Source organism: Peromyscus leucopus, chromosome 5 (genome assembly GCF_004664715.2).
Source record: "Peromyscus leucopus breed LL Stock chromosome 5, UCI_PerLeu_2.1, whole genome shotgun sequence".
Lineage (NCBI taxonomy): Eukaryota > Metazoa > Chordata > Mammalia > Rodentia > Cricetidae > Peromyscus > Peromyscus leucopus.
The window spans coordinates 63,661,041-63,685,069 of NC_051067.1; the positions used below are offsets into that span (position 1 = coordinate 63,661,041).

The following is a 24,029-nucleotide window of genomic DNA, read 5'->3' on the forward strand; positions in this document are numbered from 1 at the left end:
CAGGGTTTCTCTGTGTAATAGCTCTGGCTGTCCTGGAACTTGCCTTTGTAGACCAGGCTGGCCTCAGTCTCACAAAGATCCACCTGCCTCTGCCTCCTGAGTGTTGGGATTACAGGCGTGAGCCACCACCACCTGGCTATGCTTTTCTTTTTAAGTGTGAGTTCTAGGGAATTGAAGTTAGGTCTTGATGATTGCATAGCGAGCTCATAACCAACTGAGCCATCTCCTGAGGCCTGGATCTGTGTTTTTAGAGAGATGTGTTATCTAACAATCAGAGTGTACTGGGCATACTCTGAAACGGAAGAACCAAAGTAGATAATTTCTCCCTTTAAGCTGTTTCCACTGACATTTCAGATACAGTGATGAAAAACGGAACAAACACAGACATTTTTAAATGACGTGTTGTTGGGAGTCTTGATTCTCCTTTTCCTAGTTGGCAATATATATTCCTAATGAACTGATAAACATGACAGCCCAGAGACTAACAATTCCAGGAACCTCAGAGGCTCCCGTGGCTGCTTCAAAGCTCCAAGAGGGTGTGCCATGTCCTGAATTACATCCTTGAAAATCACTTACTCCCATGCGCCTAGAACCTTACTGCATCAGACATAGACTTTTAAAGAGTTTGTAGTCTAGCTGAATAGTGGTGGCACACACCTTTAATCCCAGCACTCAGGAGGCAAAGGCAGGCAGATCTCTGTGAGTTTAAGGCCAGCCTGGTCTACAGAGCAAGTTCCAGGACAGGCTCCAAAAGCTACACAGAGAAACCTTATCTTGAAAAAAACAAAAAAACAGTTTGTAGTCTATGCATTATGGCACACACCTCCCACCAACTGGGAGATAAAGGCAGAGGGAATCTCTGCAAGTTCAAGGCCAGCTTGATCTAAATAGCAAGTCTGAGCCAGCCAGGGTTATACAAAGAGACCCTGTCTCAATAGTAATAATAACAATAATAATAATAGTAGTAGTAGTAGTAATATAAGCATGATCCTAATTAGTCTTATCAATAAACACCAGGATCAAATATCAGGTTAATAACCTGAAAGATCAGAGAAACAAAGGAGTAGCCACTAATGACTTCTTACCTCTCCGGATCCTCAGACGGAAAGGAGCCAAGATCCTGTATCCACCTCCCAAGTGCTGGGATTAAAGGCATGAGCCTCCAAATGCTAGGATTAAAGGTGTGTGCCACCACCGCCTGGCTTCTATGGTTAACTAGTTGCTAGCTCTGCTCTCTGATCTCCAGGCAAGCTTTATTTGAACACAAAGAACACAAAATATCACACCACAAATAATAACAACAATGAAGAACTTGTTGAGTTAAATAAATAGTCAACCTGAAATGACTGTGCCCTCATAAGGAGAGGAAAGGTTGACACAGACATTGGTCACCAGGGAGTGGCACTATTAGGAGGTGTAGCTTTGTTGGAATAGATGTGATCTTGTTGGAGGAGGTGCTAGGTACAGCCAAGTGCAGACCCTTCCAAACACCTGGTACCCAGGCCCGTGGTCCAGCCATCCTCTTATGCAGCCCCGCTGGTAAAGCAAGCTCAGATCTCACGAGGAAACCTCTGTGGGCTCTCACACTCCTAGTGCTCTGTGGTCCCACTCCGTGGTGACAGCTGTGTATCTCAGTGCTTTGAATTCCCTGCGGCAGTGCTGTTGGAGGGTGGCAGACACCTGGTCTAAAGGTTTCTGTCTGTTCTTAGAGACCCCAGAGTACCGTTTGGAAGGGTCTACACTTGGCTGTACCTAGCAAGGGGGAGGTCTTTTGCTCTGCCCCTTGGCATTGTTATATAAAGCCCTTTTGAATAAAGTTCTGAGCCATTGGGTATTGACTCAGGTCCTCTGGAAGCTATCTTGTGTTTCTCTCTTTCCTCTTATCGACTGTCTCTTTCCATCTATCATTTCTTATCCCTCTCTCCTTCTCGTAGGAACCCTTTAAGAAGGTGGGAGCAGGCCCCCCACGTATACCCACACCCAGATCAAGCACCCAGCACTCAAATCCTGCACCTAGGTTCTTGTTTCCAATCCCATTGGCTAAGGCTCCTTGAAGAAGTGGCCGATTGCACGGTAGAGTCCAGAGCATTAGCAGGAGGCGTTCACGGTGCCAGAAAGTAAGGCATAAGTAAGGTAAATAAGAAGTGGCAAATCTGAGGCTGGGGAATGGCTTGCTGGGTAAAGCTGCACTGCAAGCCTGAGGATTTCAAGTTCTAGGCCAGCCTGGGCTACATAGTTCCAAGCCATCTGGAAAACTTAGCAAGGCCTGTCTAAAATAAATAAAAATGAAGGACTCAGGATGCAGCTCAGGGGTAGGGCACTTGCCATGCATACCCAGAGCTCTGTGTTCACTGAAGCTGGGCTTAAAAGAGGGGAGGGCTGTCTTGATAAAGAAATTGATAAACACCAAAACTCCAAATTCAGGAAAAGGAACTTGCTATTTTTTCCTCACCAAAACCCCAACTAGAATTTTGAAAACTAAGGCTCACAGCTCGCTGCTGCCTCCAGCTGGTGTAGAGATAGGTTGCAGTAGTCACCCCGAGTCCACACTCAATGCTAATGGAAACAAACGGGTCCCAAAAAACTCAGGGGCTTTACAGTAGAAAGTTGTCAGCCGCTCCGCCCAACAGGAAACACCTGCCAGGCACTCTGGTCTTCCCTACTCAGCATCAAAAGAGACAAGTGGAGATGACTGGTCTGTGTTTTATGGAAGGGGTTGGGGTGAAGGCTTGCAAGGAAGCATGCTTCAGAAAACGGGGATCCACACTTATTGGACTCCACGCTGCTCTCGCTCTGCCCGTCATTTACTGTGAATATTCACTCTATGTTCTAGACTAGAACAAAAACCTGTCACAACATGAGACGGTAGGAGATGGGTCCATGGCAGGAGGGATGTACACCCTGATGTATGTAGACTGAACTTTCAAGAAATCATTTCTGCTAGGTAAAGTGCCTGTGGAGAGAAAGAAATTGACTGGAAATGCTTCAATTATACTCAGTCACCTTTATTAGTTATATCCCAAGTTAGTTTTTCTTAAAACAGTAATATTTCACTCAATGAAAACAACAGTACCACATAATTCAATCTGGGCAGTTAAGGCCCCAGTACATGTCTTGATTCATACACAGGAGACAGAAAGGATGACATCGTCTCAATAAGAAAACATTTTCCTGAGATGTCTTGCTTTGATGTTTCCTTTAAAAGAATTATAATGAAGAGCTAATTATTTTTGTTTTGTCTATGGGGGGGGGGAGGAGACAGTATCTTGCTATGTAGCCCAGGCGGTACTCGAACTCACGATGCTCTCGTCTTACTCTCTTGAGTGTTGGGATTATAGGCGCTCATCGTCGTATCGCACTCTTGAGGGGCTACTTCAAAGGTTTGTCCTTTCCCCTTTCACAGGTCGGCCTCGAAACATCCAAATATCCTGAAATAATATCAAACAGAGTTCGTGGGACACTTCCCTTGGCCTACCCTCCATGAGGAAAAGGGTTCAAGCCTCTACAAACGACTAAACAGGAAAACATATTAATAGTTCTACGGATTAGTAAATAAAAACTCTTCTGGGACTCCAGTCACTCTGCCGACCAGTATCTAGAATATGCTGACTCTGCTAGGTCAGTGGATCCCCAGCTGCCAGCCCTGACCGATTGGACACAGGTGCTAATGGCAGATGATGCTATTAGGTCCATACACGACTTGGCCACAGTAAAAACTGTTTACCAGCTGTCTTTCTGCTGCTCCTTGATGTTATCTGCCTGGAGTCTGTTGAAAATTCTACTCGTGATTGGATGATGACTGTGAAAAAGATGCCTTAGTTGACTAGTTTGTTTTTAAATTTTGTTCTCCCCCACCTTTGTTTCTATTGTTGTTGTTTTGTTTTTTATTGCATTTTATTTATGTATGTATGTATGTATGTATGTATAAGTGTGTGCGCGTGGCATATGTGAGTTAGAGAACAGATGGAGGTCGGAAAAGAACTTGTGGGGTCGGTTCTCTCCTTCCACCGTGTGGGCTAAAGGACTTGAACTCAGGCTTGGTGGCACACACCTTTACTTTCTGAGTCATCTGGCTCGAGCAGCTTTTATTTTTGAGACAGGGTCTCACCCTGTAGCCCAAGTCAGCCTCCAACCCACCATGTAGCCCAGGCTGGCTCTGAACTTGCGACAGTCTTCCTGCCTTAGCCTCCTGAGCACTGCAATTCTAAGAGTTAGCTGCCACGTCTAGTTCCTTTTCATTTCTAACAATACAATTTCTATTTTCTGGTTTATTGTTTATCTTTTGAGCAAGCCATAAGGTACGGTAGAAAGAATGAATAAATCCAGCTCTCAAACCTAGTTCTGCCACTTACATCAGCCTCCGGCATTTTTACAAAATGGCATGAATCCACTCTGACTGTTCTACTGAAGTTCAGTGAGAAATACAAGTGACACTAAAGTCTGTTTGTCTCTTAGAAATGATTACATAGTAGGAGTTGGCATTATTCTTCTAAATAAACCTGATAAGCTATAACTTACCAAGTAATAAAAATCAACATGTGAAGCCTCATTTAGCATAACCTTACTAACCTCAAGCCTGGTGTACAGTCCAGGACTCACCTTGGATACTGTAAGCCATGGATGGCAAGACCCTCGTATGAAATGGCACAGTATTTGAATAGAGCCCATATGCACCCTACCATGTACCATATACCTTCTCTGGCTTACCCATACTACCTGACAGAATGTAAATGTCCTATCAATAGACGTTTTATTGTTTAAGGAAGGAGCAATAAAAATGTCTGTATATGTTCAGGGCATATGCAGTCTTTTTCAAATACTTTTTGAAAGGTTTAACTTATTTTTAAGGATGTAGGTGTGTCTGTGTGTGAGTATGTGCGTGTGAGTGCAGTGCCTAAAAAGGTCAGAGGTGCTGGATCCCCCGAAACTGGAGGTAGAGGCCATTAGAAGCCTGTAACGGATTGAACTTAGGTCCTCTACAAAAGCAGTTCTCATCCTTAACTGCTTAGCCATTTCTCCAGACCCCAAATGCTTTTAATATTTTCCAGTATTTCAATTGGTCAAATCTACAAATGTGGAACCTCACACGGGGAGAGTTGTCGACATCTTTGTTAGACCCAAGTCTTAGTTATTCATGGAAGGCATTTCAAGTCCTAGACAGAGGGAGACGAACGATAAGAATTTTTAGGGGCTGCAAATGTGAAATCAGAACATTTTCAAATATGGGACACATTTGTGGCTACTTTCGTTTTTTAATTTCCAAAGTGATTTCTTTTTTCTTTTTCTTTTTTTTCTTTTCTTGCCCTGGCTGTCCTAGAACTCATTCTGGAGACCAGGCTGGCTTCGAACTCACAGAAATCCACCTGCCTTTGCCTCCCGAGTGCTGGGATAAAAAGTGTGTGCCATCACTGCCCGGCTCAAAGTGATTTCCTTATTGAGATTTGGTAATTATATAGATTCCACATTCTCACCTTTGTAGGTTCCAAAGTGGGATCAAGATACTCCAGATGACTGGAGACAGCTGGGGAGCATGGCATCTGGGTGACCTACGGCATGTTAACTATCACAGCGCGTGACCTACAGCGTGGCACGTTAACTATCAAGGCGTGTGACCTACAGCGCGTTAACTATCACTAACTCAGTATCCTTGGGCCCCAGGCCTGTATTTGTGATGACAAAGAGAATAAAACCAGCTTTCCAAAGTGAATGTGCCCACTCACTGGGATTGACTGATCAGCATCAACACCCACTATCCATAGCGAAAGCCCTACACCGTCGTTCTTGGTGGGCCCAGGAACAGCTCTGAAGGGAGCAAACAGAAGCCTGCATGCTTCCAAATTAAATCTGAAGAAAGAGAACCCCAGTGTTTCCTTTGGGGTTTCATAAACATACCTTTAAGTCAATGTCGCTTTCTAATCCATACCGTTTCTCCGCTATCTCTAGAACTTCCCTCTGGATGTTTTCTTGACTGGTGCCCTTCACGTCGATATAGTGGCAGTCAGAACTGGCATAGTGGCAGGAAATTGCCTGTGCAGGAAGGATAGACTGAGATTAGAGACGAGCACCCTATTAATCCCATTATGTTCCAAATCAAGCAGAGTCCTAGAATGGGAACATTTCACTTGAGATTTGATTTCTCAGTTGGAAGGATGGCCTCTAGTATCCTAACCCAGTCTCTTCATGCATAGCTTAGCTCCTCTTCCACAGTCAAAGGCTAACTGAGAAATTACAAAAGATTTTAAAGAGTGTATGTGCGCGTGTGGAGGTCAGAGGACAGGTTTTGATGGTTGGATCTCTCCTCCTACCCTTCGACTCCCGAGGACTGAACTCTGCTCAGGAGGCTTGGGAGCAAGCACCTGTATTTGCTGAACCATCCCACTAGCCCACAAAAGATTTTTTAATTAGCTGTGATACTTGTTTTTAAGGTATATTTAGGAAGTCCAGTTCCTTAAGAGATCTTCAATATTTTTAGGCATTTAAAATTTCCCATATCCTAAAGTCCTTAAATGGATGGTGTTCCACTATTATCTCTCATCTTTTTTCCTTTTGGGGTAGGTTCACTATGTAGCTAAGGCTGTATTACATAAACTGTCCCCTGGTTCTCAAAACATGTGATCCTCCTGCATCAGTCTCCTGAGTGTTGCAATGGCAAGTGTGTGCCACACTGGACTTCAGCATCATCTCAACTTTGTTACCCAGTTGAATTTGAGATAGGTCATTATTTCAATGGAGATAGATATGGAAACTGAAAATACCTCTAGAAGAAGAATGCACATACCCTCTCAATCAAAAGGGGCATTAAAGGTCAGTTCCATGAACCCACCTTGCCTCCTTCTGAAGTTAGGCTGAAACTACTCGCTTCTCTCCAGTCTAGAAAAATTTGCAACAACTCCAAGCTTGCAAAGCAGTCATTAAAATTCCTCTTTTTTGTCACTAGTTCATTATCTAAAGGTGACCACATCCATCGGAAGGACTTGCTACTTTGCTCAAAATACTGATTTCTACAGTGGCGTCTCAAATTCTGTCACCTGTGTAAACCTGCATGCTAGATCGAGCTGCATCAGAGACCAAGACAAAGGGAACGTGCTCTCCCATATGCATTTTATTATGAAACAATGGTGACTATTTTTCTAGACTATGCAAGACACTAGAAAAGTATAGAAAAGGGCAAATTCAGTATATCAATTTTTTTTTTTTTTTTTAAGTTTTTCAAGTCAGGGTTTCTCTGTTCCTATCCTGGATCTCACTCTGTAGACCAGGCTGGCCTCGAACTCACAGAGATCTGCCTGGCTCTGCCTCCTGAGTGCTGAGATTAAAGGCGTGCGCCACCACCGCCGCCGCCGCCGCCACCACCGCGTGGCTGTGGGGAAGTTTTTAACATAGGCAACAAAGTATCAAGTTGTAAACATTCTGAAGCTAAGGATTGAAAACACAAGGGCCTGCTGAGTCCAGTTTCTGAGTGTGCCCTTCGGAACTCGGTATTGTTTTGGATTAGTACTATTTTTCTCAATAGTAAAGATATTATGAACTTCTCTCCTGTTGTACTTAGAACGAGCAAAAGGAATTCCAAATGATGCTATTTTAGTAATTCAGCCATTGTTTTCCGTCTCAGCAGCAGCTGTGTGCTGAAAAGGCCACTTTTGTTCAGAAGTAATTTCATGAATGGTGCAGTGCTCACAGGGCGAGGGCCTAACAGAGGGAATATATGTGTATATCCTGGTAAATAAACTGGCCCCTCAGTGAAGAAAAGTCCTGCATGCTTTGCTATCTTAATGTATTTTGAGATCTTTGTTCTAGTCCACTCATCTTTGGAGATGTAGCAGTCTGAATCCATACCTTGCGGAATCCTTGAGTTTTGTTCCGACCAGATCCATGGATGAGCAAAGGATGAAAGAAAACAGTGTCTCCCTTCTCCATCACCAGGTGCACCCTGTTGTTGTCCAGCTTGTAGTCTTGGATGCCATGGTACATTTTGTTAACCCCTCCCTAGAATACACAGGAGAAGACACATTCATATTCCAGGTGCCACCATGGCCAAGACGTCATCATCAGTCTATCGGGGAAGCCAGAGTCCTTGAACTTCCCCCAAGACAACAGCATGTCTAAGTTAGACTCTCAGTGTTTGTTTTTTTAAAGATACAGAATCTTCTTGGATGTCTGTTTTTCACAAGTCCCACGGTGGGCCAGTGAGATGGCTCCCTGGTTAAAAGTACTTGCCACAAGATCCTGACACCCAGAAACCTAGGACCCATAGAGGAATGAGAGAACCTACTCCTGAAAGTTGTCCTGTGCCCACCACACATGTGCAATTACAGCAAATTAATTATAAGTTGTCCTCTGACCTCCACACATGTGTAATTACAGCAAATTAGTTATAAGTTGTCCTCTGACCTCGACACATGTGCAACTACAGCAAATTAATTATAACTGATTTAGGCCAATTTTGCCTCTTGTGGTTAACAGGAGTGTGATGCTTGTCTTAATGTTAATTTGCCACCTTTTAGAATCTCTCACCTGAAGAATTGTCCTGATTGCCTTAATTGCTAGAGGAAACCTGCCCAGAGTAGGGGGGCAGTAGATACAAAGGGGGTGGCCAAAAGTCTAGGTGAATTTTGGTACTTTATCTTCCCTTTCCGGGAGGCAGCTGTGGCGGCTGTGGCGGCGGCGGCGGCGGATGCTGCTGCTCCTTTGCTGGCTTTAGAACCCACGTTTCCAGGCTTCTATCATAGATGGAGGACCAATGGGCTCTCCAGAAAATGTCTAGGTTTTGGATATCAGTCCGGTCAACTGCACAGCAACTACTGTTGGCCTCTCCAGTGTGAGTCAGCCACTGTGGGACTGACAAAGCCCCCAGCCTCAAAGGACAACTGCTGCTGCTATTTTAATGTAAATTGATATAATAAATTATAAGTATGTATAAAATATCCCTCCATCCTATTGTTCCAGTTCTGCTACGGAACCCTGGCTCATATAATGGGCAAACACACACATTTGCCTTAGGCTTGTCCAACCTGAATCAGTAATGTTCTTTCCTAGCATGACATTCTCCCTATCCAGATTTTCCTATGCATCCTCCTCCTCCTCGTCAGGAGTATCCTGGGGAAGCTAATTCTTCTCTCCAAATCGGGGGCACAGTGGGGGTGTCTGTGTGCAAAACTCTTACGTCACACCCAGAGTAAACCAAGAATACTAAAAAAGAACAAATGGACAGGGGGATGGCCCATCCTAGTAATCCCAGCACTCAGGAGGCGGAGGTACAAAGATCAAGATCAGCCTAAGTGTCGCTCCTTAGCTACTGTCTACCATTTTCCCCTTATAAGTTTTTTTTCATTTTTTTGTTTTTTGACAATTTCACACTGGAGTGCACTCGAGACGCCTACTCTGTGTCTTCTTTCTGTGTGTGACTCACGGAGTTTAGTTGGAGTTGCTTGCATAAGTTCCTACTTCAAAATATCCCGTAGGAGGAGTGGAAAAACTCCCACCTTCTTTCTTGAGACAATCTCTCTCACCAAGTAGGCGAGGCTGGCCAGTGAGCTCTAGGGATCATCAGCCTGTCTCCACCTCAGCAGAGATTTCAAGTGTGCCCACCATGCTCAGCCTTTTTAATAATAATGATGATGATAATAATAATAAGTTCTGGGGAACCATGCTTGCAAGGCAAGCATTTTATTGACTGGGCTATCTTCCCAGCCCCAGCATCCGGTTCTTGCTAAGACTATTCCAAATTCCTTTTGGGAAATGGCCATTTTCCTAGGGGCTAGTATTGCAATTTGAACCCAGGACCCTTTTCTCCCAGCAAGGTGGGTATGTGACCTGGAAGCGAAGCTAAGCTGGCCTGGAAATGCTGCTGTTTGGAAAGCCTCCAGATCATTCCTTTTGCTTAAGCCAAGAAGGGCCTGGCCCTGTGCCCTGACCAGTGCTGTAGCATATGATTTTAACTAGGCAAAGGTGTGTTACGTTTGTTTATGCTGCAGAACATTAATTGTGTGAAGATGTGTTACATTTGTTTCTGCTGTATTTGTCTAATTATGTAAAGATGTGTTGCATGGGCTTCCCCTTGCCTGCCTAAGACACCCGATTGGTCTAATAAAGAGCTGAACAGCCAGTAGCTAGGGAAGGGAAGGCTAGGCGGGGCTGGTGGGCTGAGAGAATAAATAGGAGGAGAAATCTAGAAAAGAAGGAAAAAGAACAAGAGGAATGAGGGAGAAGGAGGAGAGAATGAGGGACATGCCTGGGGAAGAGGCCAGACAGACACCAGACAGACAGACATGAAAAGCAGGGAAAGTCAGATACACAGAAGTAAGGAAGGTAAAAAGCCCTGAGGCAAAAGGTAGATAAAGAGAAACAGGTTAGGTTAAAAGAGCTAGCCAGAAACAAGCTAAGCTAGGCTGAGCACTCAAAACTGATAATAAGTCTCTGTGTCATGATTTGGGAGCTGGTTGGTGGCCCAAAGGAAAAAGCCTGGTACACACCAACCCTTACCTAACCTTAAAAGAAAAGAATACAGATCTATACATATATATTTACATATACATATATAATACAAATACATATATTTACTGTGTGAGGAGGGGATGCTCATGCCACAGCACATGTGTGGAAGCCACGGGACAACTTAGGGGATTTAGTTCTCTCCTTCCACCTTGTGGAGCCCAGGGATCAATCAGGCTTGACAACAAGTACCTTCACCTGCTGATCTATCTTTCTGCCTCTCCCTAACCCTAAATCGATGGATTTCACAATTTCAGGTTTACCATCATGAGCAGACTGAAATACTTTCACATAATAACGATATGTCACATAGTATCGTTTTAAGAATCCTAACATCCTGGGCTAGCTTGATGGCTTAGTGGGTAAAGGTAGCTGCTGCCAAGAGCAACCTCTAGGACCTACAAAGTGGAAGAAGAAAACAAGACATTTGCAAGGTGTCCTGCGGCCTCCTCGTGTGTGCTATAGTGCACACAAGCATGCTGCGTGCATGTGTACACAGATATGTCCAAAATAACAAAGAAAACCAGAAACTGACTTTGTACGACAAGCTCTCCAAGCAAGCTTCTCCGTTTCCTCCAGAAAATCAGTTCCCTATTTTTCACCATGGATATGCTATCTAGACTGACCCTCATCTGAGAGCTCAGGGTCTTCTAGTCTTAGATTTGAAATGTGGAGAACCTCCCCCTTGGTTCTCTGGCCCTGACTTCCCAAATGTTCAACGCATCTTGTACCATACCTCAAAATAACTATTCTTGAAGAATTGGTTTGGTCTCTTCATTTATAGATGCAAAAACCTTAATAGCTCCCCACAGCAAGAGCTGAATGGGTAAGAAAAAGGGGTGCAGCTGAGCAATAAAATGAAGCTTGGCAATGCAAAGAACTGGGCTATCAAGACACACACCACATCAGTGAGTCTCAAGTATGCTAAGTGAAAGAAGCCACACAAAAGAGTGAATACTACAGAACTGTATTTATGCAACATTTTAAAAAATGCAAACAAACCTGTAAAAATGGAAAAGAGCTCAGTGATTGTTTTTGATAACAGGTGGAGAGAGGAGTTTTTCTTTTTCTTTTCCTTTTTTGACAAGCTCTTGCGATGTTGCCTAGACCATCCTGGAACTTCCCATCCTCCTGCCTCAGCCTCCTAAATGCTAGGATTACAGGCATGTGCCACCACACCAAGCTAGAGGGACTTTGATTCTCTTGAGTATGGTAACCAATGTGCAGAAATAGTTAATTATATGACAATTATACTCCAAACAGAGTATAATACTTTCTTTAAATGAAAGTTCTGCCAGCTGCTTACAAAAGGCAAGGTCCGTGTGCCCCAAGCAAACTAGAACCAGCATGAAAGTCTTCTCAAATCTGGTTCTTCCCTCTGCCAATCTTTTCAGTGTCCCTGAAGCCCCTAACCCGTCTGCACCAAGAACACCCAGCTCTTAGCATGCCTGTGCTTGTGCTTGGCCTCTGCGTCTCTTTTTCTAGGAGGAATTTCTACCATGTCCTTCAATGTTCAGCTCTTTCTAGGGCAATGGTTCTCAACCTTCCTAATGCTGCAACCCGTTAATACAGTTCCTCGCGTTGTGGCAACCCCCAACCATAAGTTATTTTTGTTGTTACTTCAGAGCTGCAATTTTGCTACTGTTATGAACTGTACTGTAAATATTTGTGTTGCCCCATGTAAAAGAGTATTTGCCCTCCTTCCAAGGGTCAAGAACCACCACTCTAGTGTCTGCTGGTCTTCGCAATTGTAGGTGACAGACTGGCCCTCTTCTTCACTCTGAGATCCATCATCAGTTGGGAAGACTAATTTGTCATTTATCACATGTGTCTGGGGCTGAAATATTTATGACTGGCCTTTGTGACAGAATTTATGTAGCACGGACCCAAGTCCCACACATTGGCTTCACTTTCAAACATGTGTTGAAAGGATAGATGTCATTGGATATTTTACCCGACATCCTTAAAATTCCTCTGATTCTAACTGTGTAGCTCAAGACGATATTTGCTAAGAAAGGAGGAAGTGCAGTCTCCTTCCTAGGCTCCTCTTGTCCGCTGATGTAAACTAAAAACAGCCAAGGGTTCTGGAAAGACTCAGCCGCTGGGCTCAGGAGATGGCTGTTCCAGCCTGAGGACCTGAGCTTGGTCCTCAGAACACAAGTTAAAAGCAAAGAAAAGGCTGGGTTTGGCAGTGTTTGCTTTAATCCCAGTGCTGATGAGGGAGACAGGCTGATCCTGGGGCTCACTAGCCAGCCAGTCTAGCCTACCTGTTGAGAGACCTGCTTTAAAAAAAAACAAATAGAAGGCATCTGAGAAATGATACCCAAGGCTGTCCTCTGGCCAGCACGTGTATGTGCACACACATGAATGCACACACACACACCACAATCACACAGAGAGGTGCAGCAGTTATGCAGACCTACCTCCCACTTGGGGTAACTGTGTGGCTTCAGTGTGCCTTTGTGGGTGCCTGGGAGCACAACCAGACAACCGTTGCTTCTGTCAATGTGCTCCATGGCAGTCCAAGCACAAACGATACGATCGCTAGGGCGGAAGGGGAAATAGTGCAGATCCTGGTGCAAGGGATGCCGGGATGTCTTCTTGCCTGCAACAGAACCCACTGTCAAAAAATGCAGAAGTCTGGGAATTTCCTCATTTGCTTGAAAACCTGGAACACTGACCTATCTACCAAAACTAAATAAAGAGTTGGGCCGTGGTGGCACACACCTTTAATCCCAGCACTTGGGAGGCAGAGACAGACAGGTGGATCTCCGTGAGTTCAAGGTCAGCCTGGTCTACAGAACAAGTTCCAGGACTACACGGAAGAAACCCTGTCTCAAAAAAACCAAAGTCGCCAGGTGGTGGTAGAGCATGCCTTTAATCCCAGCCCTTAGGAGGCAGAGACAGGCAGATCTCCATGAGTTCGAGGCCAGCCTGGGCTACAGAGTGAGTTCCACGAAAGGTGCAAAGCTACACAGAGAAACTCTATCTTGGAAAAAACAAACAAACAAACAAAAAACCCAAAAAACAAAAAAAAAACCTCAAACAAACAAAAACAAAACAAAATCCCAAATACAGGAAATCAGTCTTAAGAGATAAGCAACAAATTGAAGTATCAGTGAGGGCTCCACATCCTCTACTTCCGGCTCCCACTGGAGGGGTAGTTAATATCCTTTCTAGCAGTCACACATCATCTTTTTATTGCTTGGGATTTTCACAGGGGCAGCATTCAATAAGGATTTTACTACAGCTGGATTAATGAAATTAAGGAGAATTATATGGAGCCAAGCTCCAGTTCCCCTTTCCTGTGGCTTGGAGGCTCTCTCAGTCCTTGTCCTTGGCAAGGTGACATGTATGTATAGGTGCTTACACATGTGCATGTGCTTATGTGCAGATGAGAGGGTTTGCATGTTGACAGCCTGAGTGTCCTCAGTAACCCTATCCATCTCCTTGGATGCAGGGCCTTTCATTAGCCTGCAGCTCACCAATTAGGCTAGGCTGGATGGTCAGTGTTCCTGGGAAGCCTCTTGTTTCTGCCTCCCCAGTGATGCACTCTCCTGCCTGGCATTTTTACATGGGTTCTGTCTTAGTCAGGGTTTCTACTGCTGTGATGAAACACCATGACTAAAGAAACTTCGGGAGGAAAAGGTTTATTTGGCTTACACTTCCACATCACAGTTCATCATCAAAGGAAGTCAGAATAGGAACTCAAACAGGGCAGGAACTACAGTTGCTGACGCAGAGACCGTGGAGGAGTGCTGATGGCTGGCTGCTCCTCATGGCTTGCTCAGCCTGCTTTTTTATAGAGCTCAGGACCACCAGCCCAGAGGTGGCACATAGTTAAAAAATAAATCAAAAAACTCAGACATGCTGGTTAGTAGTGGCACGTGACTTTAATCCCAGCACTCAGGAGGCTCAGCATGTAAGTGGATCTCTGAGTTCAAAGCCAGCCTGGTCTACAGAGTGAGTTCCAGGATAGTCAGGGCTACACAGAGAAGCCCTATCTAGACGAAGAAATAAAAAAGAAGCTTAGCTGGTTGTGGTGACGCACACTAGTAGGATTTGCTGAAGGAGGCAGAGGCAGGAGGATCGAGAGTTCAAGGCCAGCCTAGGCTACACATTAAAAAAATAAAAATAAAATAAAATAAATAAATAATAAATAAAAAATAAGAAGCTTAGACACACTGAATAGAAGTTTATGATATACAAACTATTGCTTGATGAGCTCTACAGACTGTTGTGTGACTATTTAGCAATACTCCCTATGGTCACTATCTGAAATTACTATTACTCACCAGTGTTGTTATAATATAAAGTGTTTTAAGAGTTAAATGAAAGCTTATACATTCCCTCATCTGAAGCTTGATAGTTAAACGCATGACCTAGGTTTGAACATCAACTTTACATACTTAATCTAGCAATACTTTCTTTTGTGTGTCCCTAACAAAGAAGAGTTCTTTACCAGAATCTGAAGGTTTGTTTATCAACATGGTGTGCATAGCCATGATATTGGGTCCAGTGAAACACTCCACATATTTCAGAACCTATGAGAAAAGCAGTAAAAAAAAGTAACTTCATAGGAAGTCAGAAGTACAGGCAAATGACATGGCAAACAATGATCTACAGAAGAACCAAGATGGCGGAAAGATCCTGAGTTCCAGGGTCCCGTCTAAAACAACAACAACAATAACAACACAAAACTGTCAAGAAAAATGCAGGGCTGGCAGCTGGCAGCCCAGGGCGTTATCAGCATTGTGTGCATGGCCATATATTGGGTCCAGTGAAACATTCCAGATATTTCAGAACCTAAAGGGGAGGGCAACAATTTGACTAGGGTATCCAAGGCCCTGAGTTCAGTCAGCAATACCAAAAAAAAATAAAAATAAAAAAAATAATAACTAATCTCATACCTCTACTGACCAGAGTCATTACAACAAATAAATAAATTTACAAATAATAGCTTTGTAACTGTTGATATTCTGGTTATCAAGTCTTAGGTGAGGTTTGTTCTTTTTCACCACAAAACACAATTAACACAGTCCTTAGAAAAGTCTTTTTTTTTTTTTTGAGCTGAGGAACTAACCCAGGGCCTTGTGCTTGCTAGGCAAGTGCTCTACCACTGAGCTAATTCCCCAACCCCATGGAAAGTCTTTCAATCAGGATGCCATGGGTAGTTAAGGTGAGCTAATTTTTAAACATTTATTTATTTTTATATTATGTGCATTGGTGTTTTGCCTGCACGTATGTCTGTATGAAGGTGTCAGAGTCAAAGACAGTTGTGAGCTGCCATGTGGGTGCTGAGAATTGAACCTGGATCCTCTGGAAGAGCAGTCAGTGCTCTTAATCACTGAGATCATTCTTTATTTGGACTAGGGACTCCTCTGTGCATTATAGAACCTCTGGGTCCCATTAGCAGCCTCAGGGGCTTCTACCCATGAGAAGCCATTAGCTCGCTCCACCCCAATTAAGACAACTGTTAATGCCTCCGGATGTTGTCATAGCCAGTGTGGGGCAGGGTCACCTTCACTTAAGAACATAGCTCCAACACCCTATGTAGAAAGGAGCTGGATGGAGGCAGACCAGCTATGAGGCCAACAGGAAAGGGACAGGGGCAAGATGGAGTAAACTGAGCAGTTGTTACAGGCAGACCTGTAGATAGATGCGCCATCAGGCAGGAAGGCAGGCGGGGCTCTCACCTGGGGGAGGGTGCAGTATCTAAAGAGCTCCTTGTCTTCTTGGAAATCCTGGATCTTTGTAACCACTTTCTCATTTGGTGCATTGTCCAGTTTTGTAATGGTCACATCTCTCATCACTGTTATCCCTGGTGGCTTCACCTCCTTTCTGCAGATCCTTTCAAACTCAGCTCTAGAAATGAGATTTACAAAGAAGGTCAGGACTCTGGCTGGCCCCGCCCTGTTGAGAGATTTGCAGATTTTGGGTCCGCTTCTCTGCTCTAGTAGAATAATGCTCATGGGAAGGAGGAGAACAAGGTCAGGAGTTCTTTCTGCCTTCTACCTGGAACCATTACCTCAAAATATCTCACCCACAGCAGACCAGTAGGGAAACTCTGTGTGTGTGTGTGTGTGTGTGTGTGTGTGTGTGTGTGTGTGTGTGTGTGTTTAATTCCCACCCCCCAGTGCTGGGGTTACAGATATAAGCGTGTGCTTGTGCGTGTGTATGTGCATGCATTTGTATGTGTGTGTGTGTGCGCGCGCGCGCACGCGCGTTTAATTCCCCACTCCCCCCACCCCCCCAGTGCTTGCCATTCCTGGCTTTTCAGAACTCAGGTCTTTATGCTCACACAGCAAGACCTTACCTACTGAGCCATCTCCCTAGACTGGGAAGTATTTCTTGATATGGTGACATTGTGATAATAGAGATTGAGTATCCCTTATCTGAAATGCTTGGTAACAGAAGTGTTTTGGATCTCAGATTTAAAAAAAAAAAAAACACTTGGGATATTTACATATGCATAATGTGATATCCTGGAGATGGTACCCAGGTCTATATACAAAAGTTCCCATCAAAACTTATCCACAGGCCTAAAGGCATTTTATGTACTATTTTTAGTGCATTTGTGTTTTGACTTCCACCTTTCACATGAGAGCACATGTGAGATTCTCCAGCTATTACGTCATGTCATCACCCAAGAGGTTTTAGATTTTGCAATGAAATCTATTTGATGTTCCAAGTTGAACATCCCTAATGCAAAAAAATCCGAACGGCAAACACTGTGTAGCAACTCTGGGCTGCCAACCCTGTTCCTAGTGTCCTCCACCTCTCTCACTTCATTTTGTCCAACAACAACACTAAGACACCAGTAGGATTAAAAGGTCTCATTTTAAAAACCCGAGGCATTTGCAGATCACCACAGAATGTTCCCTGTTAGATGCAGGACTAAGACTCTAGCTCTGGAACTCACACTTCTAAAGACCCACAAACACATCATGTCATTAAAAAACATCTGAACAAGGCTGGGGAGGAGGGTCGGTGCCTGAAGCAGCCGCTGCCCAAACATGACCTTGACCCTCCGGAAACCACGTAAAGGCAGATGTGTTGCTGTGGAGCTATAGTACCTGCCTTGCTTCTGTGAGATGTGCACAGAGGCAGGAGAATTACTGGAAGCTCACAGCCCCGTGGATATTAATGGCAGACAGAAAGGAGACCTTGTCTCAGACGAGGTGGAAGGAGAGAGCAGACAGCGAGGTGGTCCTCTCACCTCCACATGCGTGTGTTGGTACTCACACTCATCAGTTCCCAGACACACATCTCTCCCACACAGACACACGAACTCTGAACATGCAGAAGCTAATCTAACTTGTGTTATCATTACATTCGTGTAATACATTTTTTTTGTAAAATCATAAATAGCAGTATTATACCGAAAACGTTGAATATCATCATCAGATACCAGATTTTTAATGACAAGAAACCCATTTTCTTCATAAAATTTTCTCTGCTCCAGGCTTAGGACATTATTATCCAAAGTGTACCTAAAAAAGAGAAAGAAAAAAAAAAAAACCTCCATGTAAGTCCCAATTTATTATTATTATTATTATTATTATTATTATTATTATTGGTTTTTTCGAGACAGGGTTTCTCTGTGTAGCTTTGTGCCTTTTCCTGGAACTCACTTGGTAGCCCAGGCTGGCCTCGAACTCACAGAGATCCGCCTGGCTCTGCCTCCCGAGTGCTGGGATTAAAGGCGTGCGCCACCACCGCCCGGCTCATAAGTCCCAATTTAAATTACAAGCTAATAGTATACAAAGAACCTGAGATCTATTCATTGGGAAAGGGGGAGACAGGGTCTCACTGTGTAGTTCTAACTGGCCTGGAACTTGCTAACCTTGAACTCACAGAGATCTGCCTGCCTCTGCCTCCTGAGTACTGGGACCAAAGGTGTGTGCCACCACACCCAGCCTACGTTCATATTTTTTAATTCAACATTTCTATTTGTAAGGCTTTATTGAAGTAACCTAGAAAAGTTTTAAAGAATGTTAAATCCAAAACATTACATATGGCCACCAAAAAAAATGTGTGTTACTGGAAAAATATTAATGAAGGAATTATATCCATGCAAGAGATGTTTAAAATGAAGGGCACAATACTGTGGATACACTTGTCATAATAGAATATGATTGAAGTCATATAAAACAAAAAACACACACACGGAGAAAGCGGGGGAAAGGGGGAGAGAGAAGAAGGCAAAGGGGCATGGAGATGTTGCTCAGAGGCAGAGCTGTTGCAAAGAAATTTCATTTTAAAACAATGGTTGCCTTTCGGTAATAATTCTAAACTCTGAATTTAAATTTTTTCCTACAGTGAATAGAAATGGAAGACCAATATAGTAAAGTGTGTGTGTGTGTGTGTGTGTGTGTGTGTGTGTGTGTGTGTGTGTGTTTCTTAAGACAGGGTCTCACTTTGTAATACAACAGGCTGGTCTTGAACTTGGAATTCCCCTGCCCTGACTTTGCAAAGTCTGGGATTCCGGGCATGTACCACCACACCCAGATAATGCATTTTTTTTTTGTTTTTTTTTTTTGTTTTTTCGAGACAGGTTTTCTCTGTGTAGTTTTGCGCCTTTCCTGGGACTCACTTGGTAGCCCAGGCTGGCCTCGAACTCACAGAGATCCACCTGGCTCTGCCTCCCGGAGTGCTGGGATTAAAGGCGTGCGCCACCACCGCCCGGCAAGATAATGCATTTTAAATCGTGTGGTCAGTGCAGTCTCAGAAGCAAACAAAGTAACAAAGCTCACATAAGCAGATCACAAGCTTACAAACTCAGACCAACCAACCCACTCCTTAAGGTTGGCATTGCGACTATGTGTATGATATTTATGAAGGCTGGGCTTTTCCCTTTCAAAACAAGGCAATATACATGCCAGGTGCTGGCCTAGCATAGTCTCAGCTGCTCAGGAGGCTGAGGCAGGAGGCTCAAGACCTACCTGATGAGACCTTACTTCACAGAAATAAATAAGTCACACACACACACACACACACACACACACACACACACAGAGAATGCTTGGATTTTTCAGGGGTTAGATTATGTATTTTCTTTTTTTTTTTTCTTCCTTTTGGATTTTAGATTATGCAAAGAAAACCTAAGTTAGACTCTCCAAAGATCCCCGAAGCTGTACCATTTAGAATGCTGTCTGGAGGCGAGGTGTTTCTAGAGTGAGTGAGTTCTAATGCAGCAGGGTGCTTGCTGCATGTTACCGGGTGGAGAGAGGACACTCTATGCCAGCTTCCACTAGAAAGACTTTCACATATCGTCCTAGTTAACGTTACTCTTGCTGAACTAAAACAGCATGACCAAAAGCAACTTGGGGAGAAAAGGCTTTATTTGGCTTACACTTCCACATCACTGTTCATTATGGAAGGAACTCAGGGCAGAAACTCAAACAGGGCAGGAACTTCGGGACAGGAGCAGAGGTCATGGAGAGGTCCGCTTACCGGCTTGCTCATCATGGCTCACTCAGCCTGCTTTCTTATAGAAACCAGGACCATCAGTGCAGAGGTGGCACCACCCACAATGGACTGGGCCCTCGCCCATCAGTCACTAGTTAAGAAATACCCTACAGGCTTGCTTACAGCTCAACTTATGAAGGCAATACTCAATTGGGATTCTTAGATGACTATCTTGTGTCAAGTTGGCATAAAACCAGAACATGTACACAGTATAGTTATAGATTAAAAGGAGATCTACTTACTGGAATTGTTGAGGATAGGAACTGGCAGAGGACACTGGCCCTGATATGGGGTGAGCCACCTAGGTAAGAGTTAAGGAAAACAAAGGAGCCAAACTCTGTGCCTAACACCCGCCTCCCGCCTTGTTTCTGGGGAAAGGAGGTTCGCATGACCCTGCACAGTCCACACTGCTGGGACTTAGGTTGCCTCAAGTGAGGCCTGAAGAGAGAAAGAGCTACTGTTTAGAAAGTCCGACCAGCTCAGTCACCATCGCTATCACTCTGAAGAGAACGGTCCATTACCCCCATCTCTACCTGTAGCTTCAGCTGGAACCCTGCCCGGGATTTCCTTTCACGAACTACTGAGCAAATAACCGTGGAGGTCACACTGTAGAAAGTTAGGAGAGATGTGTAGGCTTACATACTTGCCTGTTGTGACTTTGGTCTAAACTGTTAAGAGTTTGCCAGTCATCACAGCACAAAAAGTATGACTAAACAGTCAAGTATATTTTTAAATATCAAAAAGGCTAGACATTTGTAAGATCTTATTTCATGCAGTAACTACAGATAAGTGACAGCCATTTTTTCTGCTTCTTTAGCTTAAATGGCTGCTCTCAGAATGTCACTTCTACCCAGGTGGGAGGGCACACAATTTTAATCCCAGCACTTGGGAGGCAGAGGCAGGTGCGTTTTTATGAGTTTGAGGCCATCTTGGTCTACATAGTGAGTTTGAGGCCAGTCGGGGGTACATAGTAAGACCCTGTCTCAAACCAACTAACCAACCAACCAACCAACCGACCAACCCCACAATGTCACTGCACATAAACATGTTTGTCATTTATTTTCATTCATTTATTGAAGCAGGATCTCACTAAGTAGCTAAGATTGGGCCTGGAAGTTGATTTATAGTCAGCTGGCCTCAGATTCCTCCTGCCTTAACCTCCCGAATACTGGGATTATAGGTATACATTACCATGCCAGGATTGTTATCTTGATTTTTTTTTTTTTGGCTTAATGACTTTTTTGAGATAGAGTATTATGTAACAGGTGCTGGCCTTGAATTTGATGTGTAACCAAGTATGATCTTAACTTCTGATCCTCCTGCCTCCATCCACTGCCTAAGTGGTGAAATTATAGACATAAGTCACCATACCTGGTTCATTGTTCTTCTTCTTCTTTTTTTTTTTTGTTTGGTTTTTATTTTCTTTTCTGTTTTTTTTTTTAAGACAGGATCTCACTATGTAGCCCTGTCTGACTGGAACTTGCTAGATAAACTAAGATGACCTTGACCTTGAACTCACGGAGACCGCCTGCCTCTGCCAGGATTAAAGGCAGTTGCCAACTGGTCTATTGTTTCTTTTTTAAAATTATTTTTATTTTTATTTTATGCGCATTGGTGTTTCTTCTATGTGTATGACTGTGTGAGGGTGTCAGGTGCCCCTAGAACTGAACTTACAGACAGCTGTGAGCTGCCATTGTAGGTGCTGGAATTGAACCCGGGTTCTCCGGAAGAGCAGTCAGTGCTCTTAACCACTGAGCCGTCTCTCCAGCCCTGTCCCTTGGCCCCTCTCCACTGTTTCTACAACTTGGTTGTTGTTCTCAGAGAACGGTTTAATGACGCTGAAATGTATGATAAAAAGCTAAGTGAAAAGTGGCTGCAAAAAGCTGTGACTACAGTTAAATACCAATTATGAAAACAAAAAACATTCACTTTTCTCCAGTCTACATTTCTTAGAAGCAAATTAAGACTAGGGAGAAACTGCCACAATTCCCAGAAGTCTACGTAAGTAATATATTCACTATGGTTCTTGGCCAGCACTGTCCAAAATCCAAATCCAGCTGCTAGCCACAACTGGCTATTTAAATTGAAAACTGACCCAAGTTAAAAGTACGGTACCTAGCTAAGCTTGGTGGATCATACCTTTAATCCCAGCACTTCAGAGGCAGAGGCAGGTGGATCTCTGTGAGTTCTAGGACAACATAACCTATATAGCAAATTCCAGCCAGCCAGAGCTACATAGTAAGATCCTGTCTCAAAACAAATAACCAAAAAAACCCAAAAGAGTAGCAAGAGACTGCACCAATTTCAGTCCGAATATATCTAGCACCGGTATATCCGAATTTCTCAAAATTTAGCATACATCCAATTGCCAAGAAGAAAAGGACTGTGGTCCTCCACCCCACATATTATGCAGACCTAACAACGGTTTTCAGTCAATGCCCTTGCTCGGGATGTCTGATCTCTCCTCCCCATCAGTTTCTCAGTGTAAAATGAGGTTACATCGTCACCATCTGAGATTACTGCCTGTCTCTCTCAATGTGCAGATGAAAGTTTACATTTGCGGTAGGCCTGGCACACTGCTGCTTGTAAACACCCAGCCACCCAGCAGTCAGAGCCATAGGGAAGAGCAAATAAACAGCTGTCACGACCAGCCTCAGAGATGCCAGGTACCGAAGGACAGAAATCAGCACTGGTGTAATCTGGTTGCCTGTGGGAAAATCCCAGGCAGTAAATTTTAGAAATTTCCAGGGCGAGAATCCTGGAATGAGCAGCCAACAGTTTGATACCTCCTCCTACCCGCTGCGGGGTGTAGTTCAGTGTGTGTGTGTGTGTGTGTGTGTGTGTGTGTGTGTGTGTGTGTGTGTGTGTGTGTGTGTGTGTGTGTGTGTGTGTGTGTGTGTGTGTGTGTGTGTGTGTGTGTGTGTGTGTGTGTTGTGCGCGCGCGCGAGGACTTGAAAGCCTTGGTTTAGTGGTTTTTGCTTTGTTTTGCTTTTGAGACATTGTCTCTTACTGTTAGCCTTCAGCTAGTCTGGCTGGCCACCAAGCCCCAAGATCCTCACTCCGGTCGGCACCTCCCAGATCACAAGCGTTTACCACCAGGCCTGGGATTTTTTAAAGTGCGTTTTGGGGACGAAACTCCCACCTCAGTTATTAACGCTGGATGAGCCAGTACTTTATCGAGTGAACTCCTGGGCTCTTTCTGCATCTCTGCCTTCCTCACACATTCCCTCAGACACTCACTTTTGAAGACCAAGGGACTGGGCAGGTCAAGGGGACCAAGTCCCTTTCCGGGAACGAGTGCAGAGCTGGGGAGACCTGCAGTACCCGGACCCTGCAGGAGCACACAGCTCTGTGAGAAGGGGGCTGGTAGAGGACTTCCACCTGCGCAGAATCCTGCATCCCGCTCCTTCTCTTTTTGACGACTGGCGCCCCCTCCTGACCCCTGAGGATCCCTGCCTCTGCCTGCCTTGGTCACAGGCAAGCAGCTCCGCACCTCTGCTTACAGTGTAACTGTCCTTGGCATTTCTAGGAAATGTAGGAAAACACAGGGCAGAATAATGCCAAGGCAGCTGAATATGGCAAAGTTCTTTTTGTGACGACGTCGCCACCTCTTGCTTTACGTCTTTCGCTTTACACAAAGCAAGAAACCGCGGAGCTAAGCAGTCTCGGCACGGTGCGGGGACGCGCACCAGCCACCCAGGCCAGACAGAGTCACACACGCCCGCCGCCCGATCAAGGGTGCTCCGGGGAGGTAGGGGGATCCCCGAACATGGGGATGCAGCCTCCTCCCCGCTCCCCCGGGTTGTGGAAACAAGGAAGACCCGGCAGCGCAGCGGCTCTCTCGTGCCCTTGGGGTCACAGCCAGGGTAGAGATGCTCCTTCCAGCCTGAGCCCCTCCGCAGCCCAAAGGATACAATCGCTGGGGCCGAGGGTCCGCTGAGGTGTCTCAGAACGACCTGCAGCCGGACGCCAGCTCGCTGACGGTCCATGGTAGAAGCCAGGGGACGACGCTCCTGGGCCTGGGCCTGGGCCTCACTTAACTCATCGCAAGGCCCCGCCTCCTGGCG

The 24,029-nt window shown here is 44.7% G+C and overlaps 1 protein-coding gene across 1 annotated transcript; it reads right to left on the bottom strand.

The window, feature by feature from the left end:
- Positions 1-2,984: 2,984 nt before the first annotated feature.
- Phyh (phytanoyl-CoA 2-hydroxylase) lies at positions 2,985-24,010 on the bottom strand. The gene is made up of 9 exons (XM_028891892.2): positions 23,877-24,010; positions 20,205-20,263; positions 17,874-17,984; positions 16,188-16,356; positions 14,954-15,035; positions 12,915-13,096; positions 7,837-7,986; positions 5,893-6,027; positions 2,985-3,428 (listed from the first exon to the last, which is right to left on the bottom strand). Exons 1-9 carry the CDS (start codon positions 23,949-23,951, stop codon positions 3,375-3,377), a joined length of 1,017 nt encoding a protein of 338 aa, XP_028747725.1. The 5' UTR covers positions 23,952-24,010; the 3' UTR covers positions 2,985-3,374.
- Positions 24,011-24,029: the final 19 nt, after the last annotated feature.

What these genes read in the sequence shown, in the direction of transcription:
- Phyh (XM_028891892.2), bottom strand. Translation starts at nt 23,951, where the DNA reads ATGGACCGTCAGCGAGCTGGCGTCCGGCTGCAGGTCGTTCTGAGACAC. An exon ending in GACCCTCGGCCCCAGCGATT is followed by an intron (nt 20,264 to 23,876) that starts GTATCCTTTGGG and finishes ACTCTTACCTAG; the next exon opens with GTGGCTCACCCCATATCAGG. An exon ending in GATGATATTCAACGTTTTCG is followed by an intron (nt 16,357 to 17,873) that starts GTATAATACTGC and finishes TCTCATTTCTAG; the next exon opens with AGCTGAGTTTGAAAGGATCT.